This window comes from Cantharellus anzutake (assembly GCF_015039405.1).
Source record: "Cantharellus anzutake strain C23 chromosome Unknown EI90scaffold_81, whole genome shotgun sequence".
NCBI lineage: Eukaryota > Fungi > Basidiomycota > Agaricomycetes > Cantharellales > Hydnaceae > Cantharellus > Cantharellus anzutake.
In genome coordinates this window covers 115,644-141,911 of record NW_024067031.1, presented here as the reverse complement: position 1 = coordinate 141,911, position 26,268 = coordinate 115,644, and the positions used below count along the sequence as shown (strand labels likewise).

The 26,268-nt window shown below is 49.5% G+C and overlaps 7 protein-coding genes across 7 annotated transcripts; 5 read left to right on the top strand and 2 right to left on the bottom strand.

Moving 5' to 3' along the window:
- Positions 1-3,243: 3,243 nt before the first annotated feature.
- EI90DRAFT_2854591 (uncharacterized protein) lies at positions 3,244-3,564 on the top strand (the record flags this gene model as incomplete). Its single annotated transcript, XM_039053763.1, has 1 exon — positions 3,244-3,564. A coding segment is annotated over one exon (321 nt), but the record flags the coding sequence as incomplete, so codon positions are not given.
- Positions 3,565-4,062: 498 nt separating this feature from the next.
- EI90DRAFT_2829729 (uncharacterized protein) lies at positions 4,063-4,479 on the top strand (the record flags this gene model as incomplete). The annotated part of the gene is made up of 1 exon (XM_039053607.1): positions 4,063-4,479. A coding segment is annotated over one exon (417 nt), but the record flags the coding sequence as incomplete, so codon positions are not given.
- A 4,888-nt stretch (positions 4,480-9,367) lies between these two features.
- On the top strand, positions 9,368-11,802 carry EI90DRAFT_3131824 (peptidase S8/S53 domain-containing protein; the record flags this gene model as incomplete). Its single annotated transcript, XM_039064427.1, has 12 exons — positions 9,368-9,403; positions 9,462-9,946; positions 9,995-10,116; positions 10,202-10,245; positions 10,372-10,494; positions 10,565-10,626; positions 10,685-10,758; positions 10,849-11,022; positions 11,081-11,279; positions 11,361-11,445; positions 11,514-11,569; positions 11,637-11,802. 12 exons carry the CDS (start codon positions 9,368-9,370, stop codon positions 11,800-11,802), a joined length of 1,626 nt encoding a protein of 541 aa, XP_038910484.1.
- A 2,004-nt stretch (positions 11,803-13,806) lies between these two features.
- Positions 13,807-17,372, top strand: EI90DRAFT_2590442 (uncharacterized protein). Its single transcript, XM_039053278.1, has 3 exons — positions 13,807-13,933; positions 13,999-15,585; positions 15,633-17,372. Exons 2-3 carry the CDS (start codon positions 14,152-14,154, stop codon positions 16,983-16,985), a joined length of 2,787 nt encoding a protein of 928 aa, XP_038910483.1. The 5' UTR covers positions 13,807-13,933; positions 13,999-14,151; the 3' UTR covers positions 16,986-17,372.
- Positions 17,373-19,107: 1,735 nt separating this feature from the next.
- On the bottom strand, positions 19,108-19,732 carry EI90DRAFT_3080031 (uncharacterized protein; the record flags this gene model as incomplete). Its single annotated transcript, XM_039061863.1, is given in 4 exon segments — positions 19,108-19,159; positions 19,173-19,468; positions 19,537-19,586; positions 19,662-19,732. Coding segments are annotated over 2 exon segments (169 nt in total), but the record flags the coding sequence as incomplete, so codon positions are not given.
- On the top strand, positions 19,116-20,691 carry EI90DRAFT_3080026 (glutathione S-transferase). Its single transcript, XM_039061862.1, is given in 11 exon segments — positions 19,116-19,275; positions 19,290-19,311; positions 19,357-19,468; positions 19,537-19,586; positions 19,662-19,889; positions 19,933-19,935; positions 19,965-19,989; positions 20,051-20,107; positions 20,199-20,328; positions 20,396-20,453; positions 20,506-20,691. 9 exon segments carry the CDS (start codon positions 19,399-19,401, stop codon positions 20,668-20,670), a joined length of 786 nt encoding a protein of 261 aa, XP_038910481.1. The 5' UTR covers positions 19,116-19,275; positions 19,290-19,311; positions 19,357-19,398; the 3' UTR covers positions 20,671-20,691.
- Positions 20,692-24,221: 3,530 nt separating this feature from the next.
- EI90DRAFT_3080014 (uncharacterized protein) lies at positions 24,222-24,721 on the bottom strand (the record flags this gene model as incomplete). Its single annotated transcript, XM_039061861.1, has 2 exons — positions 24,428-24,721; positions 24,222-24,299 (listed from the first exon to the last, which is right to left on the bottom strand). Coding segments are annotated over exons 1-2 (169 nt in total), but the record flags the coding sequence as incomplete, so codon positions are not given.
- Between the last annotated feature and the right edge of the window lie 1,547 nt (positions 24,722-26,268).

Here is a 26,268-nt window from a genome sequence, read left to right as displayed (position 1 = left end):
GTGCGTACTGACAGGCCCGATGTGGGACAGTGGTCCCTGGCCACTTAGACTGAAGTGGAAAGTTGTTATTATTATTAAAGGAGAAATATTGTACTGCTTACCTGAAGTGGAAAGTTGAGAAGAAGGCTACTTCTTCGGTTCCCACTTCAGGTTCGTTTATATACATGCGGCTTGGATCACATGACGGATGCCACGTCACCCTCGCACACAGCCGTAACCACCCGGGTGTCTCCGTGGGAGATCCCGAGGGTATCCGGTGCAGGCGCGCGTGCTGGGCACAGCGGGAAGTCACCCGAGGTGCCCGGGCCGGGTACATGGTGGGCGCGCTGCAGATGGGTCAGTTGTACATTGATACAGAGAAAGTCGTCCATGTAGAATAAAGAGAGAATAAAGGAGAAGTAAGATAAGGAGAAACTGAGGAGGGGAGGATGAGGGGGAAGAAGGGAAAGGGGGAGGAGGTAAGGAAGGGTGGATCGGCGGGGTACCGGGTCAGGTTGGGCCGGGTGGAGCCGGGTCAGGCGGGTGTGCCCTGACAAAATCCCTCTGAGGTTCTTCCTCTGGTTCCCCCTCCACCGTCTCTGTCCCTTCGGTTAACTGTCTCTTCAGCCCTTCCATCAGTGTTCTCAGGTCTTCCAGGTGGAGACGTCGTACTCGGCTGACCCTGGGGTGTGGGCATTCTCGCGCGAGATGACCCGGGGTGTTACAATTGTAGCACCGCCTCTGGTCAGTCCTCGACCTGTCGAGATCCATCGGCTGGGGGCCCGTCCCTGGTGTAGGACGGGCTGCTGGGGTGGGGGGTGGAGGTGCAGGAGCAGGTCGTGGGGGGGTCTGTGCAGGTCGGGCCTGGGATGGGGTCGCGGTCAGCGGAGGTCGAGCTGGCGGAAATGGGGGTCTAGGTGGGGGTGCGCATGGTTGGGTGGCTTGGAAACGTTGCCACTGGTTGTCCAGAAGCGTGGCTTCGCGCTTCCACTCAGTCCAAGTGGTGGGCATGGGGCGGAGGCGGTATATACTCTCCCTGAGCCGGGAGTTAATCGCTTGCTCAAACCGGTCGACCAGCCTGACATCGCCTAGCCTCGAGGTGGGTCCCAATATCTCGAACTCCTGGATGACCTTATCCACGGAGTCAGTCCCTTGGCGGATGACTGCCAACTTCTGCCGAGCTGTGGCCTCCCGGTTCGGGTCTTGAAACATGGCATCGAGTTCCATGTTGAACTTGTCCATGGTTATGGTGAGGGAGCTGGCTGTCAACAGGGTGATCATCCGTTGTGTCGCCCACACCCCTGCAGGTCCTCCCTTCATGTAGGAGAGGACGAAGAGGATCTGGGATAGTTCGGTAGGGAACTCAGCTGCACGGACATGGAAGTAGATCCCACACTCGGCTTTGAAACGATCGAGGTCTTCACTGGCTCCCGAGAAGGGAGTGGGGGCAGCGACCTTCGGTGGTTTGGGTCTAGGTGCGAGTGTGGGTACAGGCGCGGGTGCAGGGGCAGGTGCAGGTGCAGGTGCGGGTGGGGGGTGGTTGCGGGTTTGGCTCTCCACAATGGCTTGGAGCTCCTGGAAGCGGGCCAGCAGGTCGTCATACTGTTCTTCTGACACCATGGCTGGGGAGATGGGGGAGGCAGGGGAGATAAGGTTAAAACCTTCTTCTGCTGTCAGGGATGCGTCCGGGGTCGAGAGGGCCCGGGGGTAATGCCCAGCACTGAGGCCGTCTGTTAGAACGAGGCGGAAACGGACGACTCCGGAGTGGAATCGGAGACTTAGCGTGGAGGGACCTTGGCCTCAGCGACTCAAGCGGAGCGCTGTGCCATTGCTGTTTGTCCATTTGGTCCTTAATTTCACAGTAGGTGAGCAGGAAGTCTCTTGGGGGCATTTCAGGTCGATTTTGGACTAAAACCAAAACGAGTATGTACAAGCGCCGATATATATAATGGAAGGGGCAAAAGCACAAAGAGAACAAAGGGTGACCGAATCGGAACGAAGACGTCCGAACGGGAACAAAGGGTAGAGGGGGCAGAGCGGTACCGAAGGTCATAGGGCAAGACCTGTGATACGTCCGAAGGAGGTAGAGAGGGCGAGGCCCAGAGGGGCAGGAGGATGAGGGGAAGTGGGGATGATGACTAACTGGCTAGAATAGAAAGAAGCAGTAGTCCAAATAGGGATGAAGGGAAAATGCGAGAAATACATTACAGGCGGCAAGAGTGCCGAAGGCGGTCCGCGAAGCTTGGGGGTTGCGGAGCTTACGGAGGTTACGGAGGCGGGGTTGGAAGTCCGAGGAATATTGGCAATGGTGTTTACGTAGTATGAGGTCACCAATGCAATGGACTAAGGCCGAGGTGGAGTCAAAGTCCGAGGTGGGGACTATGACGGAGGCTCGGAGTAAGGTACGAGCGGTGTCCGAGTGCAAAGTACGGGACAGCGGTGGAAGGTCGTAACTTGGCGGAAGGGTGGCGGAGGAGTAACGGAGGGAGGAGAGAGGGGACAGGTAAGGGGAGAAGGAGTGGCGGAAAGGAGAGTAGTCAGGTCCGAAGGTGAGTATCGGAGCGGACGGGGGAAGCGTAGGAGGGTGGTGGGAGGGTGGAGGTGTGTTTGCCAGGACCGAAGGTGAGTATCGGAACGGCAACGGTAGGTTATGACTCCGGAGGTGAAGAGGGTGGAGGTCCGGAAGTCGGGTCGGGGTCGGGTATGCATGGATATGACACCGTCGTGGGGTGTGGGGCAGGCGTGCGTACTGGCAGGCCCGATCCGGGACAGTGGTCCCTGGCCACTCAGACTGAAGTGGAGAATGTGAGAAGAAGGTTACTTCTTCAGTTCCCACTTCAGGTACATTTATGTACATGCGGCTTGAGTCACATGACGAGTGCCACGTCATCCTCGGAGGCAGCTGCAGGCATCCGGGTGTCCCCGTGGGGGATCCCGAGAGTGTCCGCTGCATGCGCGCGTGCTGGGCACAGCGGGAAGCCGTCCAGGGTGTGTGGGCCAGATGGGTCAATAGTACATCGATACAAAGGAAGGTGGTCCGTGTAGATAGAAAGAAATAAACAGGAAGAGGAAGATGAGAAGAATGAAATAAAGAAAGGGGAAGGAAGAGGGAAAAGAAGGGGGAGGAGAGGGAGGAAGGAGGGGGGAGGGGGATAGACAGTGGGGAGCGGGTGTGGTGTGGCTGGGTGGGTCCAGGTGGACCCGGGTCAGGCGGGTGTGCCCTGACATCGTCACGGCATACCGTTATTCTACGTCAGCATTTGGACTCCAGGGGAACAACAGTTCTACATACTTTCATTACTCGGGAAGCTTATAGAGCATCTCCCTTCATCGTGGACCATCGGGTGCCTGTATGACATTGGTTGCCAGACTGATCGTGTGCTTCACAAGTGGAACATTGCACCTGAGTGGCGGTCACGTCTGGTGTGGGGCATCTCTATCTTTCACACCTATGGACATCAATGGGCTTGTCAGCTATGGTATCACCCTCGGAAGGATCGTGTCTGGGGTCTTTCGGATGGTGAAGTGTGTGAGCGTTTTTGGAGTGAACTGCGACAGCTCATACCAAGTCTTCAGGTTGCGGGGTACCACCGTTGTCTCTTTGTGCTTGACATGCAGATGAGCCATATCACTGATACGAAGTGCCTGGATTTGGGGAATTGGTTGCACCATCACATCACAAATGCCAAGAAACGTCTTGAGTCGGCTCAACAGGCCCTCAAGGAGCAGAATGTGGATGACATGCTGGAACATTTCAAGGCACAGCGTCAGTATCACTCGAAGCCTCAAGCTCGGCAAACTAAGACTCCCGTCCGCACCAAGATTGAGGCCATCATGGGCTGGAAGGCAACCATTGAGAGTTCTAGGTCACTTCTAGAAGACTTGAGGTGCAATATGCCTACCGGCTCTGATTCAGTGGCGGAACCCCCCCCAGCAGATTGGCAGGAACGCGTTGATGTCCTTGACAGCAGCATCGCGAGGCTGAGGAGTTCTGTAGAGAAGGCCACAAAGGAGTTGCAGGCTAAGGATGATACACATGAGGAACTCAAGAAGGCAGAGAAGGATGTATGGGCAAATGGCTTTTTGAACCTTCATGTGCTGCGTGATCAGTTACTCCGCAAATTACATGCAAGAAAACAGGAGCTGCAACGACTTGATCAATCTCATGGAGGACGAGTTGCTGACCAGAGTTTACAAGATCATGTGGACAAAGCAGTCTCTCGTTGTTCGGCTGGAGTTGATGCCACTCTGAAGAAGTATAACGATAAGATCTTACAATTGGCTGAGATGAGAGGGAGAAATGGGGTTGCCGAAGATGCATGGCTTCCCTCACCGCTCAGAAAGGAGGGTCTCTATAAGTTGGATGTAGATCAAGATATATGGCAAGATTGTGATCCTTCACAGTTTGAAGAGCTACCGACATGGCTCACTGATCCATGTGTAAAGGAAGGTATCCCTTTGGCACAGATGGTTGTCAGCTGCCAATCTGAGATTGCCAGATGCGAGGCTGAACATGCCAATCTCCGTCAATGGATATGGGAGGAGAGTTACCGAGCCGTTCACCTATACTTTGCTGCCCTTGGAAGTGATGTTGATGTTGCCTTTTTTTCCCTCATGCGGATTCACAGGCTTCATAAGCTACAAAATTGCTGGGAAGGAAGTACCAAAACTTTCGAGATCTCCGCTGGTACAAAAGATTGGGCTCCCAATGACCCTCCACCCTCTCTTCACGCGTTCCATAGTCTGCCCAAAGTTCAGGCTCTTGCTAAACATCATAACCCAAACCATTCACCCCCAGTCCACAGGGTGCCTGATGATGGTTCTGTCAGGTCCGACAGCAACGAGAGTGATATGTTTGAATTGAATGGTTCAGAGGAAGAAGATGAAATGCTTGCACGGTTAATAGAGGCAGCTGAGGCAGGTGGTGCATCTCTAGATTAGAATGTTTTATATATACATCTGGGGCTTGGCATTCAATATAACAATATATTTTGGACAACTCCGCATATATATATATATAGTCCAACTATGCCTTCAGATCTCCCCGTAAGTATTGGCAACTTCCCACATCAGTTCTTGCACACAGACCTGGGGATGGTTATACTTAAGCATGGGCCCAACTCGGGTTCCTCCTTGTCTCTTTTCCCTTTTTCTGTTTCTTTCTGTTTCTTTCTACCCTTTTTTTTTTAATTCATCATTTCGTTTTCTGTTCGCTGTATGAATAGACAGTCAACCCCTTCCCGCAACCCCCCGGTGAGTTCTTGCATGCATGTTAACAAGGGAAAGATGGAAAATACAATGGAATAAAGAGGTTGTTTGATGACTCGGATGATAACGGGGAGGGTTATATGTATAGGAGGGGACATGCGTGTGTAGCATCCCTCCTGTTACAGAGGGGATTGTGGCGGTTGCAAAGCTTAAAAAAAGATGTAACTATGTTGTGTTTCAGGCGTGTGCGACATCCTAGTGGGTTGCTGCTATGCACCTGATGACTTGAGAAGCTTCTTTACAATAGGTTTATACAATGATGTGCACACTCTAAATCACTAGAGTGCTTGCGCTTCGCGCTTTGCAGGACTCTGCACTGCCCACTTATTCCGTTCTCATCAATGGAATTTGATCATCTTTCTTGCAACAACACGATACAGGGAAAGACATTCAAGAAAATCTAAAAAAAAAACGGATGCCACGGCAGCGAGTGAAGGCCATACATGGCAGCCTTCAGATACGATGGTACTGATTAAACTGAAACGATACCGTGGAAAGCTGAGCCATAATAAACTTGGTAAAGATGTGACCACATAGACCACCTATAACCTCACAGAATAAGAGGAACCGGTTGAGCCTCAGAGTCAAGAGGCCCATAAACAGGAGGAAGCGCAGGGCACTTCTGAGAGTCAGCTCTCAGCATAAGCTAAGAAAGGAATACAGTCACTGGGACCGTATCTAGCCTTCTGGAATGAAAGGGAAAGAAGTAAGGGCCATATCCTCGATGTACCCAGAATATGGCAAAGCGCAGGCGCTTCCAGAGCTCAGCTCTCAGCTGAGCTCAAAGAGTCTTAATACCGGCGTAAAACCAGTGGAGAGATGGTCACACAGACCATCTGAAACCTCTCAGAATGAGTGGAAAAAAGAGTAAGGGCTTGAAATCTGAAAAAACCCTGGATGCGACAAAGTGCAGGGCGCTTCCTGAGCTCAGCTCTCAGCTGAGCTCAAAGAGTTATAATACCGGTGCAAAACCGGTGGAGAGATGGTCACCTAGACCATCTCCAGCCTCGCGGACTGAGAGGAAAGCAGATTGGCTTTCCATAGGGAAAAGGAAAGAAGGAAGGAAGCGCAGGGTGCTTCCAGAAACAGCAGCGGCTCCTTGGGCTAAGGAGCCAATAAAATTATAGATAGATGGTCAGATAGACCATCAGAAACCTCTCGGCATGAGAGGACTGCTGCCAATGACTGGCAGCAAAGCCCCGCTACATTTGTCTTGGGCTAACCTGTACAGAAGTTTACATTCATTGAAACAAAGTACATACAACAATTGCCGTCCATTCATTCAAGTAACATAGCAAGCCAGGTTAACGTTAACCCAAAAGTCTTCTGTATACTACATTCGCATCATCCAGCTTTGACTCGGGCAAGAACAGCATCGCATGAGACCTATGTCGCACACAGCTTAGCGCAGTGTACAGCTGCCCATGTGAGAAGACATCCTCTCTACAATCAATCACTACTTGATCAAGAGTGAGTCCTTGGCAATTGTTGAACATTGTGGAGTAAGCCAACTTCAGTGGAGACTGTTTCCATCGGACTGTGTATTTCGCATAGTTGGGTTTAAAGTCGAAGTGAAGTTCTGGAACAGGAGGACAAATGGGGAGCGGAAAATAAAAGAGAGAAGGGACAGGCGAGATGACGTAAAAGAAAGCATGTAAGCAACCTGAAAGGGAAGATGATGACAAATTTTCAGCGTCGCCAATTGCGTAATATCGGGAGTGGTTAGTGACTCTGTGTGCAGAGTAACAGTATGTCTGCAAATGGTACTTTTCCCGCTTACCTTCGGCTTCAATACACAACGACAAGCGTGGAATCAACCTGAAGGTGCTTCATTCCCATGTGGAATTGATAGCGGAACATAGGTCAAACTCTTCAATATGCAAATCTCAATAGATGCACAGGGTTGAAAAAGAAAATCAACGCCGAAAATTATCATCAGCGGATATTGTTACTGTCTAGCAAGTCACTGGACACACTGAGCTGAATTCACGCTCAGACTCCAAGAGGGCAAGGACATCCGACTCACGAACTGGTACCTTGACGTTTCGAATGATAGAGCGTTGCATCTCGTCCATCAACTCAATACGAACCTGTGGGTGACGTTAGGCCCTGCGGATGAGCTGCAGAAATCTGCAGACCTGGGTCACACCTCCGCGAGAGCCAGTTCAACCCAAAACTTTAATGACACCAGCAAGTTTGACGGGTTGCTTTGCAGAAGTGGCATCCTGTTACGATGAGAGCGTTGGTCATGGAATTCAATAGTGTACAGCCAAGCGTGAGGATCGACTTTGAAATCCTTCATGATATCGAGAAATTGGTTGGCCACCGGACTTAACCTAAATGCGGGAGAGTACTTAACATTGAGGGGATGCGGCCCAGGAGAGACAGGTGTCGTGGAGGGCGTGTTTGAGACATTCCAGGGGGACGGACTGCCGGTATCCCAGCCATATAGACTTGAAGATCACACTAAGCATAGAATGGCGACGTGACGGGAAGCGGAAGCGACAGGATGATATGGATGACTGAAGGAGACAGAGGAGCTCGCGCGTCAGAAGCATAAAGTCCACGTCATCGACAGGAAAGGGCGCAATGCAGCAAATTTGCAGCACTATGATACTCAGGATACAGTATTTGTCAGGACAAACAACGGCGATACTCTCGCCTCCGCCTCGCGATAAGGAGAGGTGAAGGACATTAAAAACGCAAGAGGTGCGACGGTCGAACGGAAGAACGTATGAAATATGAAAAGAGAGGGTCTCACCTTCAGCCCGCAGTGGCCCAAGCCACGTTAAGCAACCTGCAAAGCAGGGGACCCAACATCGACCGAGAGGAGAGAGATTGATATAACAATATAACAATAAATTCGGACAACTCCGCAGTAACATGTGGCAACGGACCACATGACATCGGCAGCCGCGGCAAATGTATTCAGGTGCCACCTGTATATACCACTACATATTGACCCGGCTGGTATATACATGGTGGATATACATGAATGTCTATGTATATACAAGGATATACATGAATGTTCGCGCAACTTTCCCCGGTTCGCCGCACTTTGGGATTTGTATATCCTTGGATATACAGCCTCGTTTTGGCCCATTAGGCCTATTTTATTCAGCCAAATACCCCACCTCTTAACGTCTCCGAGAGAGGGTTGACCAGCCTGATGTCGAACGACTTGTGGCCGTGGGAATAAATTAAATAAATTCGTGTCACATAACCTGGCTTTTCCTCTTCTCGCCAGATGCTCTAAGCTCCTTGGAGTATATTGAACGCTTCCCGAGCACGCAGACATCATGCAGGAAAGTTAAAAGGAGAGGATATTTACGTAATTTTTGAGACGCACTTCAATCTTGGGCGAGTGGCGAAACATATCTAAGGAACAAATTCAGGACTGGGCGGTTCAAGTTCTAAACCTAATCCACCTACCAGTCCCTCCAAATATTCCAACACCCAACCTCGCCATACCAACACTCTTTTTCTGACACTCTGAGTCCTTCGCTTTTGAGCTGGAGAGTCGAGGCGAACGTGTGATGCATTGGTCTCAGCTCAGCCCCGCCCTCGTACCGTCTGTCCAATATGATCTTGTTGGAATCGGTTGAGTCTCGCGTGCATGACGGAGACCATAGAGGCTGGTCACTGGTTGCCTATGGCAGAGAAGAATTAAGCGTATCACATATTGTGTGCTATATACGTACATTATGCAGTCTACGTTAGCTTTATATCTAGATCACTCCGCATTGGCACATCGTCAGCGATCCCTCTTGATTCCTCATCCACTTTGTGGCGTTCGAACTGTATAGGAGTTGCACCTCCCTCTTGCGGGGAAGTCACTTTGCTTCCCTTCAAAGATGTTCCTCAAAGGCATCCATCCAGCTATTCTTCCCCGCCCACAATGTGGATTCAAGGATCGCATCTGGCCTCTCTGCAATGCGCCCGTGTCCCCCCCCCCCGTTTTCAGTCCTTGAGCAGTTGAGCAGAAGATATCTCGGAATGGTTCCCTCGTTGGCGTTGTTCGTTTCTGCCCTCCCCTTATTGATTCGAGTGTGCATCGCACTTCCAGCACACCATTTTGTCGAGAAGAGCTTGATCCGACTGCCACGGGGATGGTCCCACCATGGCACTCTTTCGCCTCACATTCCCATCACTCTCCGTTTTGGGCTCGCCCAACCTTACTTTCACCAGGTTGAATCCGCATTGCTTGAAATAAGCGATCCAGCCCCCGATGGACTGAGCACTTGACCAAAGAAGAGGTCGAAGAGTTCTCCGCTCCTCACTCAGACAGTATCATCCTCCTCGAATCTTTCCTTATCGCGCACGGCATAGATATCACAGGCGACGCGCTCGAACACCCGCAAATGATTGGATCTCACTCAAGACCACCATTGAAATTTCAGAGAAACTTCTCGACACAACCTATTCAATATATGCAAACCACTGCGATTCGCACAACATCATATAGTTTTCCTGCTCACCTTCACGACCATATCGACGTCGTTCAGCCTACGAACTTCTTCCCTTCTGGTCGACCTCTCTTGTCATCTTTGATAGTTGACGATGGCTCCTTCAACCAGCAAAGCGGTCCCGCCCCAGCCCCAGTACCACAACCAAACATGTCGCTCCCAGAGCTCAAAACGCTCTATCGCACCGATGCGTACAAGGCTAAAGGAACGCGAAGTTCAATCGGTATCACCGAGTAGGTATCATCACATCTTAATTGTCTCGCTCTCGGAATCCCCATTAGAAAACTGTATAAACTAAAATATGATGTTATGTACCTCGAGCAATATGCGAACCTTGCTGACCTTAAACAGTTTTTCTATCGTCCAGCACTGAAGAGTACTCTCCATGTAGAGCTTATCAACGGTAAAGTTCATCGTTGTGGCATTTCGTTATCATCGAAGCAAACATTGATACTTTCCCTCTCTCTCTTGTTGTCGCTGTTACGTAGGAGCAATCAACTCTCAGAACATTTCCGAGGCTGGCATCGAGGCTGTAAGTCCCTTTGAATCTCGCTTCTTCCATTCCCACTTTCTCCGCTTTTCTTGTTTCTCTTCCTTTTCACGTATAGAATTTGAACACTAACCCCTTGGTCTTTTGGTGTTCCTTTTAAGTTCACAGGATTTGGATGTCCAATTCGCGGGAGGGATCTCGGTGAGCTACCTCACCTCTGCGCAATGGGGATTCCGGGCTACTCAATCACCCCTTGAAATCTGTTTTGATGGCAGTACCCTGTCAAGCAAAGTACGTGCAGCTTAAATCAGTACCATTTTAACTATTGTAACACCATTTCTTCTTAATTCGTATTCTACAGTACATATGGTTGCGGCCAAATACGAGCCGGAGCATCAGCTATGAGGATAACGGCAATGAACCGTGAGCGGATGCCAAACCCGTATTCATATGAATCAACTAAAATTATCACAATCCACAGCTACGACGTTTTTCTCACTTACCTCCTTAGGGAGAAAACAAAGGATCTTCCTCAAGTGTTGACTACCAGTTATGGTGAGTCTCTGCATCCTATTTTTCCCTGAACCCAAAATTTTCACTCTAACACTCATGTGGGGACCGCGGAATTTTCGAAATTATATGAAGGTGAGGATGAGGATACAGTTCCGATCAACTACGCCCGACGTGTGTGCAAGCTTTACGCTGCACTGGGGACGCGGGGTGTTAGCGCTCTGCATGCCTCGGGCGATGGAGGTGTAGGCCGCGTGGGGGAAACAGGAGCTTGTTTCACCCCCAATAGGTTCGTGCCTATCTTCCCTGGTGGGTGCCCATAGTGAGTTTTCTATGTATTTTCCATATATCTGTGCTGAACATTAAGTCGTGCTGCTTGAAGCGTCACGACTGACGTACCAAATTCCCGGAACAACAGTTCGCTCCTCCGGAGGGGGGTTTAGTGATTACTTCCCCCGCCCATGGTACCAACACCGTGCAGTACCGAGATACCTTAAAACACTCGGAAGCACGTATGAAGGATTGTTCAACAAGAATGGGAGAGCCTATCCTGATGTTGCGGCTCAGTGGGTTTCTTTTTGCGTCTGGTTTCCTTCATCCTCGAGGGATTGCTTGATCTGATGGATTCTCACTCATCCTCTGTGCAGGGGCTATCGGTATCTTATCGTGTATCAAGGGAAAGTCATACGTGTCTCGGGTACGAGCGCTTCGACACCTACTTTTGCTGCGATAGTGAGTTCCATTTCCTTTTTCATTCTCTCCCTCGCAGGCCTAAGCAACGAGGTATACTTGCGTCTTAGATCGCGCTCTTAAACGATGCTCTACTCTCCAAAGGTCGCAGACCCCTCGGATTTCTGTACGTTTGTTTGTTTCTCCCTTCCTCAGGCACCCGCTCACCGAAGCGCTACGCTCAACACGGGCAGCAACCCGTGGATTTACTCTCTCAAACCGGGCATCCTGAACGACATCACTACGGGTAGCAACCCAGGTTGTGGAACGACAGGGTTCAATGCGACGAGAGGTTGGGACCCTGCAACTGGATTTGGAACGCCTGATTTGCCGAGACTTCTTAAGGCACTTAAGCTTTGATTATTGGGTGTTTGTTCTTCTGTCTGCTTCTCGCTCGTTGTTGTTATTGTGGCGAGCACACGGATAAAATATTGATCTGATCTTGAACGCGCTGCAGTATTCCCATCGGGTTATTGTCAGTCTGCCCTTTCTGGTATTCTCGATACCAGTGTTAATTCGTTCTTTTTCTCAGTTTCAAAGTTGGGTTATGCTTGAGGCTGAATCCCGCTCTGTTTTGCTGGACTTGAAATGTGGCATTTTATTCCGTCATATGTAGATACGATAATAAGCCATACGTCCCTAAAACTCACTTCTCGATATTGGCACTATTATTGGTCGGTGCAGCGCACTATTGGATGGCGGGGGAAGCGGAGGCAAAGCGGCTGGCACGTCTAGGGTGTAGGGTATGTGGTACTGTATAGGGGAGCTTGGCTTCACCATCGTTGATATTTGCTGTAATGTATGGAGTATGTTGAGATTTTATTCTTCTATCAATGCGTTGGGAAGTAGTGTACAAGTAGCGGCTAATCTTATTCAGCGATGGGTGGTCATGCACACCCAGCGGTGACCAGAGCACGATCGAATGTGACGCATCAAGGCCACAACCAAGTGGCACAGTGTTGGCCCACAAGCGGCACTGGAACAACCCCACCGAATGGGTCGAGGCCTCGTGGGATGCTTGCAGCGCGCAGGTACAGTGGAGCCTTTCAAGGCGCTGTCCAGAGACCAAAAGGAAAATATATTGGGTTGCGGAAAACGACTTCAACGATAGCTAGGAATGTAAGCCTTTTTATACTGTCTGAATAGCTTTGGCGCACAGCTGATACCCACATCCCAAATAAAAGCCGATCGTGCCTCTACGATGAGGGATGGGACGACCATGACGAGACACTAGGGATGCCAGCCTGCACTGAAATCGCGTGGCACAGCGGCGCTATATTATTATTATATCAATGTGTTGGGAAGTAGTTGAAGTACTTATGGGGGCCAATTTATTCACCGACGGGTAGTCACCCCGACTAGTGGCGACCGGAGCATGATCGAATATGACGCGGCACAACAAGTAGAACGGGTATTGGTTCCACAAGCGCCACGAAAACAGCTTCACCGCCTCCAGAAAACGATAGCTGAAAAATGACAAGCTTTGACGTACAGCCGACACCCACTTGCCTGCATCCTAAGAGCTTAATTAAAAGCTAATCGCTCCCCTTGAGGAACGGGATGACCGTCGTGAAACGTCGTGGGGCGCTTACCGTGGGCCCTCGGTACGAAGCGATCGCTGCAACTCGTGCCTGATTACGACTTACATATGAGGTCCTATAAGTCAACAAGCAGGGGTCATACTAATTCTCTCGCCGCTATAACCAGTCTGGGTCATGCCAACGCGCATGCTAGAATTCGCCGTTGACATTGGATTAGACTAAATGCTAGGCAGAATCCAGCCTCTACTAAAGTAAATGCATATATCATATCCTTCCATAATCAGGCGGAGGCCCCGTGGCTTTGAGTATCAGGGGCTCACACGTGTATTGCGCACTCTCCGTTCACTTGTCCGCTATCGACCATGTCATTGCAGCAAAAGGCTGAGGTCCTCAGGCAAAAGATCGATGATCTCCTCGTAGCGGGTGGTGCCATAGCGGTCCCAATCCTCCGGGTGGTCAATAATACGGCTGATTGGTGTCCCCCACTAAAAATGGCGACTGGCGGTGCACTCTCCATCCTCGACGAGGTTCAGGTCAGCAATGGTTTGTGACCGGTCTTGAATGCAAGCTCACACTAGTTTGCGCCACGTACTTAGAAGTTCAAGGACAGCAAGAAGGAATGGGCTAATTTTGGTCAACACGTAGTCGACAATGTGACCGAGGTGATTTTAGCCATAAAATCCTACGATCCATCAGCGGAAGAGGCAAAGCCGTGGGTGGAGAGTATCACGAAGCTTGATGAGTAAGTTGTATTTATTTTTTGGTTGTCCCCGACACCGTTGCTTACATCAAGTCCTAGCGCGCTACGGAAGATCAAGTCCGACATCGATCGAAGACTGAAAAAATTGGAGAAACGACCGGCTTTCATGAATGCATTGTCCTACTTGAGAGACCCAGGAAGGATCGATGACCTAAAGAAAGATTTTGACAAAGCATTGACATCGTTTCAGGTAGGTTTCCCCACAGTACCGACCCATAATTATTGTTATTCTGATTTCCGGCCGATGCAGCTTAGGACGAACCTAATAGGCGGTGCCAAATTAGCGGCGATAGAACGTCGTCTACAGGACGACAAAATTCTGGATAGTCTCCGATTCCCTCCTATCCCCACGATGATTCGACTCAGGCATGCCTAGAAGGCACTAGGGTGGATCTCACCGAGCATATTATGACATGGTGCCGCAACACTGGGGAGAGTGAGAACCGGTTAATGCTACTGACAGCTGTGGCCGGTGCCGGCAAGACTTCGATTACGCTCACGATAGCAGAACGGTGTGCGAGTGAAAAGGACGTTACCCTGTTACTGCACTTCTTCTTCAAAGCTGGCGAACGGTCACGGCCCGATTCTCTATTCAGCGGCATAGCTCGGGCTTTAGCAGACCATGACCCGGTTTACCACACTTTCATTATCTCTGCTCTGCGAAAAGACCCTGCCCTCTCAACGGCCCTACTCGCGAAGCAATTCGAGAATTTGGTGGCTTCGCCTCTCCGACATAAACCTCCATCTCCCGACCGTCCTATGGTGGTCATCATTGATGCGTTAGATGAATGCGATAAAGAAGCGTTTGAGCCTCTTGCCGAAATTCTTAGGGAAGGGGTGCCCAGGCTACCATCTTCCATTAAATTCTTCATCACATCGAGACAGTTTGATCTCGTGAATCGCTACCTCTCCCCTAATTGCCCAATCGATCGTCTCACTATTGATCTTTCGGATGGGGCAAATTTGAAGGACTGTACTACATACATACATTCCCAGCTGCAAGTGCTGAAGAAAGTACATCCGGATGTACGCCATAATCTTCAGGACGAGGATAAGAAAGTACAGGAGATCTCAGAACAAGCAAATGGTTTGTTTGTTTGGATCAGCACCATCTTTCGCTACATGAGGATGGCCAACAAGAATCCTATGAAGACGTTAGAGGGCCTGCTCGACACTGGTGCCAAACGATCAAAGGTCCCTGCTGAGGGAATGATGGATCGCTTGTATACAAGCATTCTGAAGAAGTGCGATTGGGAGGATGAAGAGTTTGCATATGACTACCCAATCGTGATGGGAGCAATCTTCGTTGCGCAGCAACCTCTATCTGTCGCAGCTTGGGACGCCATTTTGTCACCTTTCCTCAAATCTTCTGTTCAATATGTGTTGGCAGAACTCGCACCTCTCCTCTCAGTGGTTGGGGATCATCATGTTCCAGTTCGAATCTTACACCAATCCTTCCGTGTCTTCATCATCGATCGGATTGATCCCCGATCAATCAACCCCAGCTGCGGTCCAGTAGGTGTGCAGACAGAGAATGCCAAGGTTGCCCTGCGATGTACCGAGATTCTCATCCAGGATCTTTCCTCTGTAGAGGGCTTAGGACTGATTGAAAATCTGTCCAAAAAAGACGAAATGCCGCGCATTCCTCGAGAGGAGTTATCCGAGCACTTTCATTATGCATGTCGCCATATTGTCCATCACCTCAGTGGAGTCCAGGAACCGGAGGAGGGGCTTGCTGTGTCAGTTGCTGTATTTCTCACTCAAGAAGCAACTCGCTGGGTGGAAGTCTGTGTGAGAATGGAGGGCTACATTAGTATCTCGTCACTACCCAAGTGGGCTAAGGCATGTGTTATCAATTGTATTAATGAAACTACCTCATGATATTCTAGTCAGCTGTTGAGCACCGGTCCAAGGATGCTATTCGTGCATTGGCCCATGAGCTTATCCAGCTTGTGGGGAATTTGATTTTTTTTTCAAGATCCCATGAGGCTTATGAGGCAGCGAATGATTCCGTTGTGTTCTGCCGTGACCTTGTTTGTCTGGACCCAGGGACCTACACCTCGGATTTGACCGAGTCACTCAACAATCTATATTGCACTCTTTCGAATCTTGGACGGCACTCGGAGGCGCTCCCATTTATTGAAGAAAGCGCCAAACTCTACCGCCAGCTAGTTACTGTTCACCCAGGATTATATACCCCAGATTTGGCCAGGTCACTCAACAACCTATGCAATGCTCTTTCCAATCTGGGACGGCACTCGGAGGCGCTCCCATTCATCGAAGAAAGCGTCAAGCTCCGACGCCAGCTAGTTGCTGTTCACCCAACCCCGGATTTGGCCGGGTCACTCAACAATCTATATGTCACTCTTTCCAATCTTGGACGGCACTCGGAGGCACTCCCATTCATTGAAGAAAGCGTCAAACTCTACCGGCAACTAGTTGCCGTTCATCCAGGATCGTACACCCCGCATTTGGCCGTGTTACTCGGCAGCCTATGCAATGCTCTTTCCGATCTGGGACAGCATTCAGAGGCGCTCCCATTCATTGAAGAAAGTGTCAAACTCCAACGCCAGCTAGTTGCCATCCACCCAGGATCATACATCCCAGGTTTGGCCACGTCACTCAGCAATCTAGCTTCCACTCTTTCCAATCTCAGACGGCACTCGGAGGCACTCCCATTCATTGAAGAAAGCGTCAAACTCTACCGGCAACTAGTTGCCATTCATCCAGGATCATACACCCCGAATTTGGCTTCGTCACTCAATAATCTACGTATTGCTCTTTCCCGTCTTGGACGGCACTCGGAGGCACTCCCATTTATCGAAGAGAGCGTCAAACTTTACCGCCAGCTGGTTGTTGTTCACCCAGGATCATACACCCCGGATTTGGCCAAGTCACTCAGCAACCTATGCAATGCTCTTTCCAATCTGGGACGGGACTCAGAGGCGCTCCCATTCATTGAAGAAAGTGTCAAACTCCGACGCCAGCTAGTTGCTGTTCACCCAGGATCATACACCCCAGGTTTGGCCACGTCACTCAACAATCTATATGCAACTCTTTCCAGTCTCGGACGGCACTCGGAGGCACTCCTATCCATTGCAGAATGTGTTCAAATCTGGCGCCAGCTAGTTGTTGTTAACCCAGGAGCACATGCTCCAGGATTGGCTCACTCGCTCAACAATCTCCATACTGCACTCTCCAATCTCGGGCGTCATTTCGATGCACTAATGGTCCGCGATTGAGTGGCCTCGGTTCTTTGGTCTTCCCCATTCCGCTTATCATTTCCATTTCCCGGCATGGGCCAACCACACCATAATGCTCATGCTGCATGCACGAAAGGGGGCGTTCAACTCGAGAACACTGACAACTCTATCCCAGTTTTTTTGTTAGAAACTGTTGACTATACCTCCACAGAGTTTGCTAGCCGTTACACTCATAACAGACCAGGGTCGTATCTTACAATTTTTTATATCGGGTGTTCATTTGTTCAGCTAAACCATTTTGCCTGCCATTGCTTGCTCATCGCCAAAGTACTGGCCCATTTTTCTGCATATCATCATAGGTGATGACGCCGAGGTTTGGATGGATGACGAATGCTGGTGCAATGAAAAGACGAAGCCGACTAGTTGACATAGTCTAGTGATAAGTTGGGGACTTGAACTGCGTTTGGGGATATCGACCTCCAATACGTAAGGGACAACAAACTTTGATTTGATCCATCCGAATACAAGAGGGATGATTCGACGGAGGTTGTGTAATGTCAATTGAGTTGTGGTGACGTCAAGGTATGGGCAGGCAACCCAACCCTCGGATGTCGACCTCGACTCGGCGAACTCGGCATTTCTCTGACAACCTCACACCGTACTGCTTACAACCTGAATTCCTTGGAGCACGCTACGCGGGATCATGTCATTTAGGAACATGAAGGTTGAACCTTCACTGATTTCTTGGCACCCCGGACGTCACCACGACTAATCGATAAGGCCTCTAGCTTCCTTTTTTTTAACACCGACTTGATGGTGCATTTAGAGGCGTATTCATTTCCAACCTGCCCATTTCACTGCGCGCCCCTGGCTTTGTTTGCCAGTCTTCTTTCTGCCTTCCTCCTGAACCATCACTGTCGTTATCCCACCGCGCGTAATCTCGGAACGCTTCACTACACCCCAATGGGCAGCTGTTGCAACTGTCATCCCCTCCCTCCCATCATCCCTTCCACCAGTAGCACCATCAGCAGTCCCTTCTAGCATACGAAAGGAACTCTCGCTTGGACTCTATCGACCGTTGAATAACCACCGACTTCGATGCGCTATTCAAGACATTGTTGTTAGGATCGTTGTGGGAGTACGTACGATTGCGATGCTGATGAAGACCGTGGATTCGTTGCGGATGAGTAGTTGTATCGGGGAGTCGTGAATAGGAACTTGGTCGACTGCACTAACGGCATTCGCGGTGGCGGAGGATAAGGTGGGATCGTACTTGGTAAGTCCCGTATGATCTGTCCCATTTCCGGTTTCAATGGGATTGTGGGTACTAATCTTCCTGGCATCCTAGTTTCTGAAGACACGTCCGGTGATGCTTTTACCCGCCATGCTTTCTTAATGGTTGTATCACTGGCACTACCTCACTTTCTAACTTGGACGACTCCGACGACTCGAACGCCCGCACTCGGCTTTGGCACACTCAGTACACATCCCCGACATGGCACCCTTCGACCTGACCGATTCAAACCATTTCCCTCACCACCACGAACAAACTTCATGACATAACCTGGGTCTTTGGGGTTTGCCACCCTACAATCTTTGCGAATATAAATTCACTAGCAGCGCATATGATACAATCTTTCCCTTCTTTCGAAGACTCGCCCGTTTTGTCCCAACAGCCCATCATCCCACTCCTCCATACACTCTTAGGAGAGTCCATCTCTTTCCGCTGGTCCAATCCTTCCGTCAAGGCGATCGTTGATGAACAAATCGTCTTTCCACCCTCATCTTCATTGTTGTCCGGTTTCCCTTCGTCACTGCCTTCCTCTGTACTTCCGTCCACGGTTCGTTGCAATTATTTAGGACCTTCATCTAGGCAGGTTACCAGCCCCTACAGTATAGAACTCTACGTACGTGATGCTCTTTTCACTCTCGGATATCATTCCGAGGCACGAATGGTCCAACGTCTGAGCGACCCAAAGGCACAGCGATCCTCTCATTTCCCAGTTTGCTGCTTGAATTAGATATTCAGTTCGAGAACACTTTGTATCTGTAATACGCTTAGTCATTTTCCCAAACAAATATTATGAATCCTTATTCATTTCTTTACGCCTTACGAATCCACCTCTGCGTCAATTCAGATTTTCTCATAACCAGCAGGGTGTGGCGGCGACGTGTGCATGATTTCCGGAATGAGTTCCAGCTCGGCTCACCCCTCAAGTTGATCTTACCAGCAATGACGAAACCCGGCAGCCTAAGGGAGCCATTCTTGTCATGTACGACACCTCCACATGGTGGTGGATAAATGACATTTCTGCTATATAAATGACCCCCAAAGCCGTTCATTGCTCCTCCATTCGACCAGCCCCTTGGAATCTCTCAAAGCTCTTTCACCCTGCACTGCACTTCGAGACTCCGAATCACATTCACTAGGCTCTTGTCTACTCGCTCGATCATGTCGACGCCTACTTTGACCCTTTACACTGCTCCGACCCCTAATGGCCACAAAGTCTCCATAGCTCTTGGTGCGTATGGGCTAGCCTGTGTGGCGATTGCGAGCGCTAATGATTCGGGTTTCTCCTATATCTCACAGAGGCTCTCAAAGAATTGTACCCCGATGGAGGACTGAGCTACAATTTCAAAGTATGCACCACAAGTTCACGTTCCAATCACGGGCACTCAATGCATCCTCTGACTTCTCATACCCCTGCCGTTTAGAAACTGGACTTCAGCAAATTGGAACAGAAAGAACCATGGTACCTTCAAATAAACCCGAATGGTCGAATTCCGGCAGTGACCCACCACCGCCCAGACGGATCGCACTTTAACGTTTTCGAAACAGCCGCCATACTTCTTTATCTCGTTCAGCGATGGGATCCAGAGAGAAAGATTAGTTTTGAGATCGGATCAGATGAGGAATCTGAAGCTCTTCAGTGGATATTCTTTGCTGTGAGTTTATTTTTTCGGATGTGGTGTTAACGCGCTATAGTCTGACGCAACTTCTTGGATTTGTTCATATAGCATGGTGGTGTTGGTCCAATGCAAGGTTCGTCAAGTCTGAAGATCGTCGAGTTTCGTTATAATTAAATCCCCTGGTTTGATAACAGGCCAAGCGAATCACTTCTACCGCTACGCACCTGAAAAAATCCCCTATGGTATAAACCGTATGTGCGCCTTCCTCACTCTCTTTCACCTTCGTGAAAGTGAACAAGCTACCATTCCCGTCATCTCTTTTCTGGGAATGAATCCACCTAGGTTACATAACCGAAACGAAACGCCTTTATAGCGTCCTTGAGGCCAGGTTGACCCAAGATGAAGGTCGAGACTATCTAGTTGGATATGGGAAGGGGAAGTATTCTATCGCTGATATCAACGTTTGGCCTTGGTACGTCCACGTCATCGTCATCCTAAAGGAGTCGATAGCGTTGATTAATTGTTGAACATTGGAATAGGGTCAAAGGTTGGGCATGGTCGGGCATCGATAACCTCGATGATTTCCCTAACCTCGCCGTACGTCTCATGTTGTTCTTCATTCCTTCACAACTAACGAGTCCATCGACAGAAATGGCTCGATAGAATTGCCAACAGTCCAGGTGTTCAGGCGGGCCTTAACGTGCCTGAGAAACGTCCCGCTGTGAGTGAATTGACGAAGGAACAACAGGAGGAACAAGCTAGGAAGACTTCAGAGTGGATCTTGAAGGGAAATGGTGTTAATCAGACCAAGTGAGTAGACCCCGGGGAGTGATGGCCTTCTGTAAATTGTACACTGCTGGTGCGGTCCTCATACCAATATACGACCTCACCGTCCACAGGAAGAACGACATAATCCCAACTCGGTAGTTGTATAATCCAATGTGTAAGAACTTTTCACTCGATAGTCAGCTTCATGAATGGGTATCAGAGGTTGGGCCCGAGAATAGTTTGCGCAATCCTTGCTCGACTGGCAGTTAGAGCCGCGTCCGGTGTCTCGACAATAACAGCAAAAGATTGGGAGCATAGATAAACATGTCAGTGGAGCCGAGAGCCTAGATCATTGAACTGTACACGCGCATGCGACCAAAATGATATCCTCCCGCCACAGAAGCAAATGGTTTGTGTCGACACAGGCTTTATTCCAGTACGTCCCGGGCCCAGAAGCGTCATCATCAAGTTGAACCTAGATGAAGGACAGAGTTTCGAACTTTAAAATATGGCCACGCTGAGAACAGAAACACCCTCAAGTTGAGAAATTGGAAACCTAGCTGAGGGGGGTTCTTCCTAGGACTGAAATCTCATCCTGAACGCTCTAGTGTCAAGGATGATCTGCAGCGGATAGGTTACGAAGACTCATTGTACATGGTAGGCATGGGATATCAGCATTGCGAAGCTGGATTGCGGTACGGAAAGAAGTAAAGAATTGAGAGTGGTCCCGGTGGACAGAGTTGATAGACGAAGTATCGAGTTGTATTCTCAGCCTCCTTTCTGTGTGCAGATCGCATGCCTCCGCGCGGCATCTTGACTGCTTTCTCCGATACCGAATGGGAGCGGGGTCAGGCTCAATCCTGGCTTTGAGGGCGTTAACGTCAGACCCGAGATACCATTTTTAAGCATCGAGAACAAATAAAGCGAGAGAGAGAGGTTCACTCAGGTTCGGTCGGTATAAAACTGAAGAAACGACTGTTGTTGTACATCAAGCCTGGGCGTCTACTCAGTCCGAAAGAGAAAACAGTCTTGTGTAACAGACGTGGATGCGCAGAATGAGAATGTGTGCCATCGCGATTGAGATTCATGGCGGTTTGTGGTGCAGCAAGAGAGATAAACGCAGTGAATCAGGAAGCGTAGCCAGGAGTTCGAGGGCGTGATTGGACAATACGGTTGCCGTATATAGAGAGTGGGACCGTACGTCAACAGTAGTGACATACCCTAAGCTGGCCGGTGCCAAAGTGGATTCTATCGTAATTCCCTGAGGGAAGCCGTTCCCTGCTTATGACTCTTCCTTTAGAACAGGATTGAGTGACAACCTTAATTCCCAATAGGAATAGTACACGAACAAGAAAAGAGAAGGAATAATTAACAAAAGTGAGTTGCATGGCGTTATATTTGCAGCGTTTGGCCAAAAACTCACATGTGGACACCTATCTAGGCTACCTGAAACCTCCGAGTTCTCGGTTATCAACTGGAACCTCGACTGGAACTCTATATGCAAGAGAAGACAGAAGTTAGATCTGGCGCTGCTCATTTCTTATCGCACTCTCAGACGTGCATTTTCCTGGCATTGTTGACACTGCGTATGGCCGGGTTCGGTCAAGTGTTTGCGCATCAATCAGAACGCCCGCTGAGAAGGAAGTGATTGACGGACGCTATGTTTGGCACTGTCTTGCATGCTCGCTGGCATTTTTCCCATTGCACGCCTTCGAATCTGCACTCCCCTGGTATTTACCTGCGGTGCTTATCTGTTGGCATTACATAGAATTTGCAGCGTTTGGCCAAAAGCTCACATGTGGACGCCTATCTAGACTGCCTGAAACCCCTGATAACTCAGTTATCAACTGGAACCTCCACTGGAACTCCATGTTGTAAGAGAAAGGGAAGATAGACAGAACCTGGATCGGCACCACCGCTGCTCACTGGCATCGCTTTCCACTGTATTTCCTTAAATCCTCACACCAGTGTACATACGCAATCGGTGAAACACTCATTTGGGGACGTCTATGTTGGTACCTAACACTCGTCAGATCTTGAGGAGCAGGCGATTTGCTCCCAGGGTACTCTAAAACAAGAGAAAGAGAGCAGAGGTGTGGTGATCCAGAGTAATACTGGAGCGGTGCCGATTTGAGCAGTGATCTTTATGTCTGATGATCCGGGGTTTAGGCAAGTCTATCATGGTTGTTATCATTTTCTAACACATCGTTGACCCGAGGTTACGGATGGTCTGAAGTTATTAGGAAGGTAGGAAGGGTGTCGAAGTGGCAAAAAGTTCACATGTGGACGTCTCATTCAGAGCGATGGAAAACAAGAAATTTCGAGTGACAACCTCAATACTCCATTGGAACAGTATAGAAACAAGAGAAGAGAAGAAAGTGAGTTGCATATCATTATATTTGCACCATTTGGCCAAAAACTCACATGTGGACGCCTGTCTAGGCTACCTGAAACCTCCGAGTACTTTGTTATCAACTGGAACCTCCACTGGAACTCTATGTGTAAGAGAAAGGGATGATAGACAAAGTCTAAGTAAGCACCACTGTTGACTCGCTAGCATCGCTTTTCATTGCGTTTTCTTGAACCCTCACTCCTAGCATCATTAGTGCGGAATCGGTGAAACACACACATGTGGACGTCTCTTTTGGAACCTAAAACTAGTTAGATCTCGAGGAACCGGCGAGCCGCTCCAAGGGTACTCCAGAACAAGGGAAGGAAAGCAAAGGTATGGCGATCCAAGCTCTACTGATTAGTTTGAAGCAGCGATCTTACGTCTGAGGATCTGGCCTGAATTTTGGGTTTAGGGAAGTCTATCATAGTTATTCTCTAGTACATCACTGACCCGAGGTTACAGATAGTCCGGAGCTACTAGGAAGGACGCCGAAGCGACAAAAAACCCACATGTGGACGTCTCATTCAGAGCCACGCAATACAAGAAATTCCGAGCGACAATCTTAACACTCGATAGGAACAGTATGAATGCAAGAGAAGAGAAGGAATTAATGAAAGTGAGTGGCAAGGTCACCGACGGTCCATATGTTCATCTTATTAAGGGGCAAGCTGTCACAGCTGCAGTTTTATAGATCTGGCCAGGCCAGCGAGCACAAAATGAGACCGGATTCGAGGTAATTTGCTAAGTTCTTGATCTCCTGGGAGGATGTCCACCTTGTCGTGGTCCAGGAGCTGCCTGATGAAGACTTCAGGACTGTGACTTGTCATGGTTCAGCAGTCGAGGGCTCCAAGAGGCATCCATTGCTCGATCTAGTGTGGTAGTTGCTTAATCTAGGGCGATAGTTGCTTGTTGTTTCCGGGGCAGAGACTTCTTAAAGAGTCCCCACTTGTCGCGGTTCAGTCGATCCCGACAGTGGCTCTGGGGTCGAAGCTTCACGGGATACGATCTCTTCAGAGTCCCCACTTGTTGCGGTTCAGTTGAACCCAACAGTGGCTCTGGGATCCGAAGCTCCAACGCGACTTAGAGCGAAGACTTCTTAAAGAGTCCCCACTTGGCGTGGTTCAGTTGAACCCGGCAGTGGCTCTGGGGTCGAAGCTCTAAGAGGGGGGGTGGGGGTGGGGGTATATCGCGTCCACAGCAAAAACCTCTTAAGAGTCCCCACTTGTTGCGGTTCAGTCGATCCCGACAGTGGCTCTGGGGTCGAAGCTTCACGGGGATACGATCTCTTTAGAGTCCCCACTTGTTGCGATTCATTGGAATAATCCGACAGTGGCTCTGGGATCCGAAGCTCCAACGCGACTTAGGGTGAAGACTTCTTAAAGAGTCCCCACTTGCTGCGGTTCAGTTGAACCCGGCAGTGGCTCTGGGGTCGGAGCTCTAAGAGAGAGAGGGGGAGGGGATGTATCGCGTCCACAGCAAAAGCCTCCTAAGAGTCTCCACATGTTGCGGTTCAGTCGATCCGACAGTGGCTCTGGGCCAAAGCTTCACGGGGGTACGATCTCTTTAGAGTCCCCACTTGTTGCGATTCATTGGAATAATCCGACAGTGGCTCTGGGATCCGAAACTCCAACGCGCCTCAGGGTGAAATGACTTCTTAAAGAGTCCCCACTTGCTGCGGTTCAGTTGAACCCGGCAGTGGCTCTGGGGTCAAAGCTCTAAGAGGGGGAGAAGGGGAGAGGGATAGTTGCTTGCTTGATCTATGTGGTCGTTTGTTGGTGACGTTCCCCTGGGAGGATGTCCACCTTGTCGTGGTCCAGGGGCTACCTGATGAAGACTTCAGAGCTGTGACTTGTCATAGTTCAGCAGTCGAGGCTCCAAGAGGCATCCAATTCTTAGTCTCAGTGATAGTTATTTATGGAACTGGTATCGACGGGACAGAGTTTTCTTCTATGTTGCCAGGACTCAAGGAGCAAAAAAGCTTGGATGCGGCGTACATTCGCTAGATAGAACTACTGTTGGGGCTGTTTCACAAAATCCATCCTGATACAATTGCCATTGACACGGGCGCTCATGTTCGTTGATTCCAGATTTAGATAATCCGATCTGGTGCGACTAGCTTAGTATATGTATCGTTCCAATTTTATACACATGCACCCCGAAGGAGTTCCCTGTCAAGAGCAAGCATTCTGCCAACGAGAGTACAGCGAGACAAAGCTAGCCAATGCCGTTAGAGTACCAAAGTACAATCTCCTCTTGGCGTCTCAGCGATATTTGAGTCAATCGGTAGAAGCCAGGCTAGCCGCAGGCGTTGTTAAGCGATCATCGACAGATCGATCGATTCGAAAGGCCATATGCTAACCAGCTGCATGCGTATTCAATGGAACCAGCTAATTAAGGGTGGTAAAAATGTCTAGGCTTGTAGCTAGAATAAGCTGGGTTATATACGGATCGATATGTAGGAGGCGCTCTCAAACACGGAGACGCCACATCAAGGAAGGGAGTCCCACTTCCTAAATCCTACGAACAAAAGGTAAAGAAATTCTCCATGTTTTCCAGGTGCCTCGGTGCAAGGAAGCGTACTGAGGACATGTAACCAGAGCAGAAGGGGACGGAGTCGGCTGGTAACGTCCACGGGTGGCAGGTGTACATTCGGCCGATTGGTATAATGTTCATTCTTTCTTAGGCCCCGGTCCAGCATGATACAGTACTAGTTATCCGAACCGTGGAAGTCAGGTCGTAGGAGACACCGGCAGCATACGCAATTTCTCTGCTGTTGCATGCATTTCAGCACCAAGCGGCGTCGTTGTGACAAAAAAGCCACATGGTAAGCAAAAGAATTGAGGCCATCTACACATGCAGCTGGAGGATATACTAGTAAGTAAGCGAGGTACTCTCTAGACTGGAGTTAGGATATTAGTGATGTCGAACGACTTGTAGCCGTGGGAATAAATTAAATAAATTCGTGTCACATAACCCGTTCTCACTGTACTGGCTGCTCTAAGCCCATTGTAGTATAGTGAAAGCTTCCCGAGCACGCAGACATCATGCAGGAAGTTGAGAGACGAGCATATTCACGTAATTCTTGAGACCCACTTCAATCTTAGGCTAGTCGCGAAACATGCGCAAGGAACAAGTTCAGGACTAGCTAGTAGCCAAGTTCTAAACCTAATCCACCTGCCGGCCCCAGTTCAATCCCAACGCCACTATCGCTCACCAATCTCGTGATCGCCAACCTTGCCACACCAACACCCT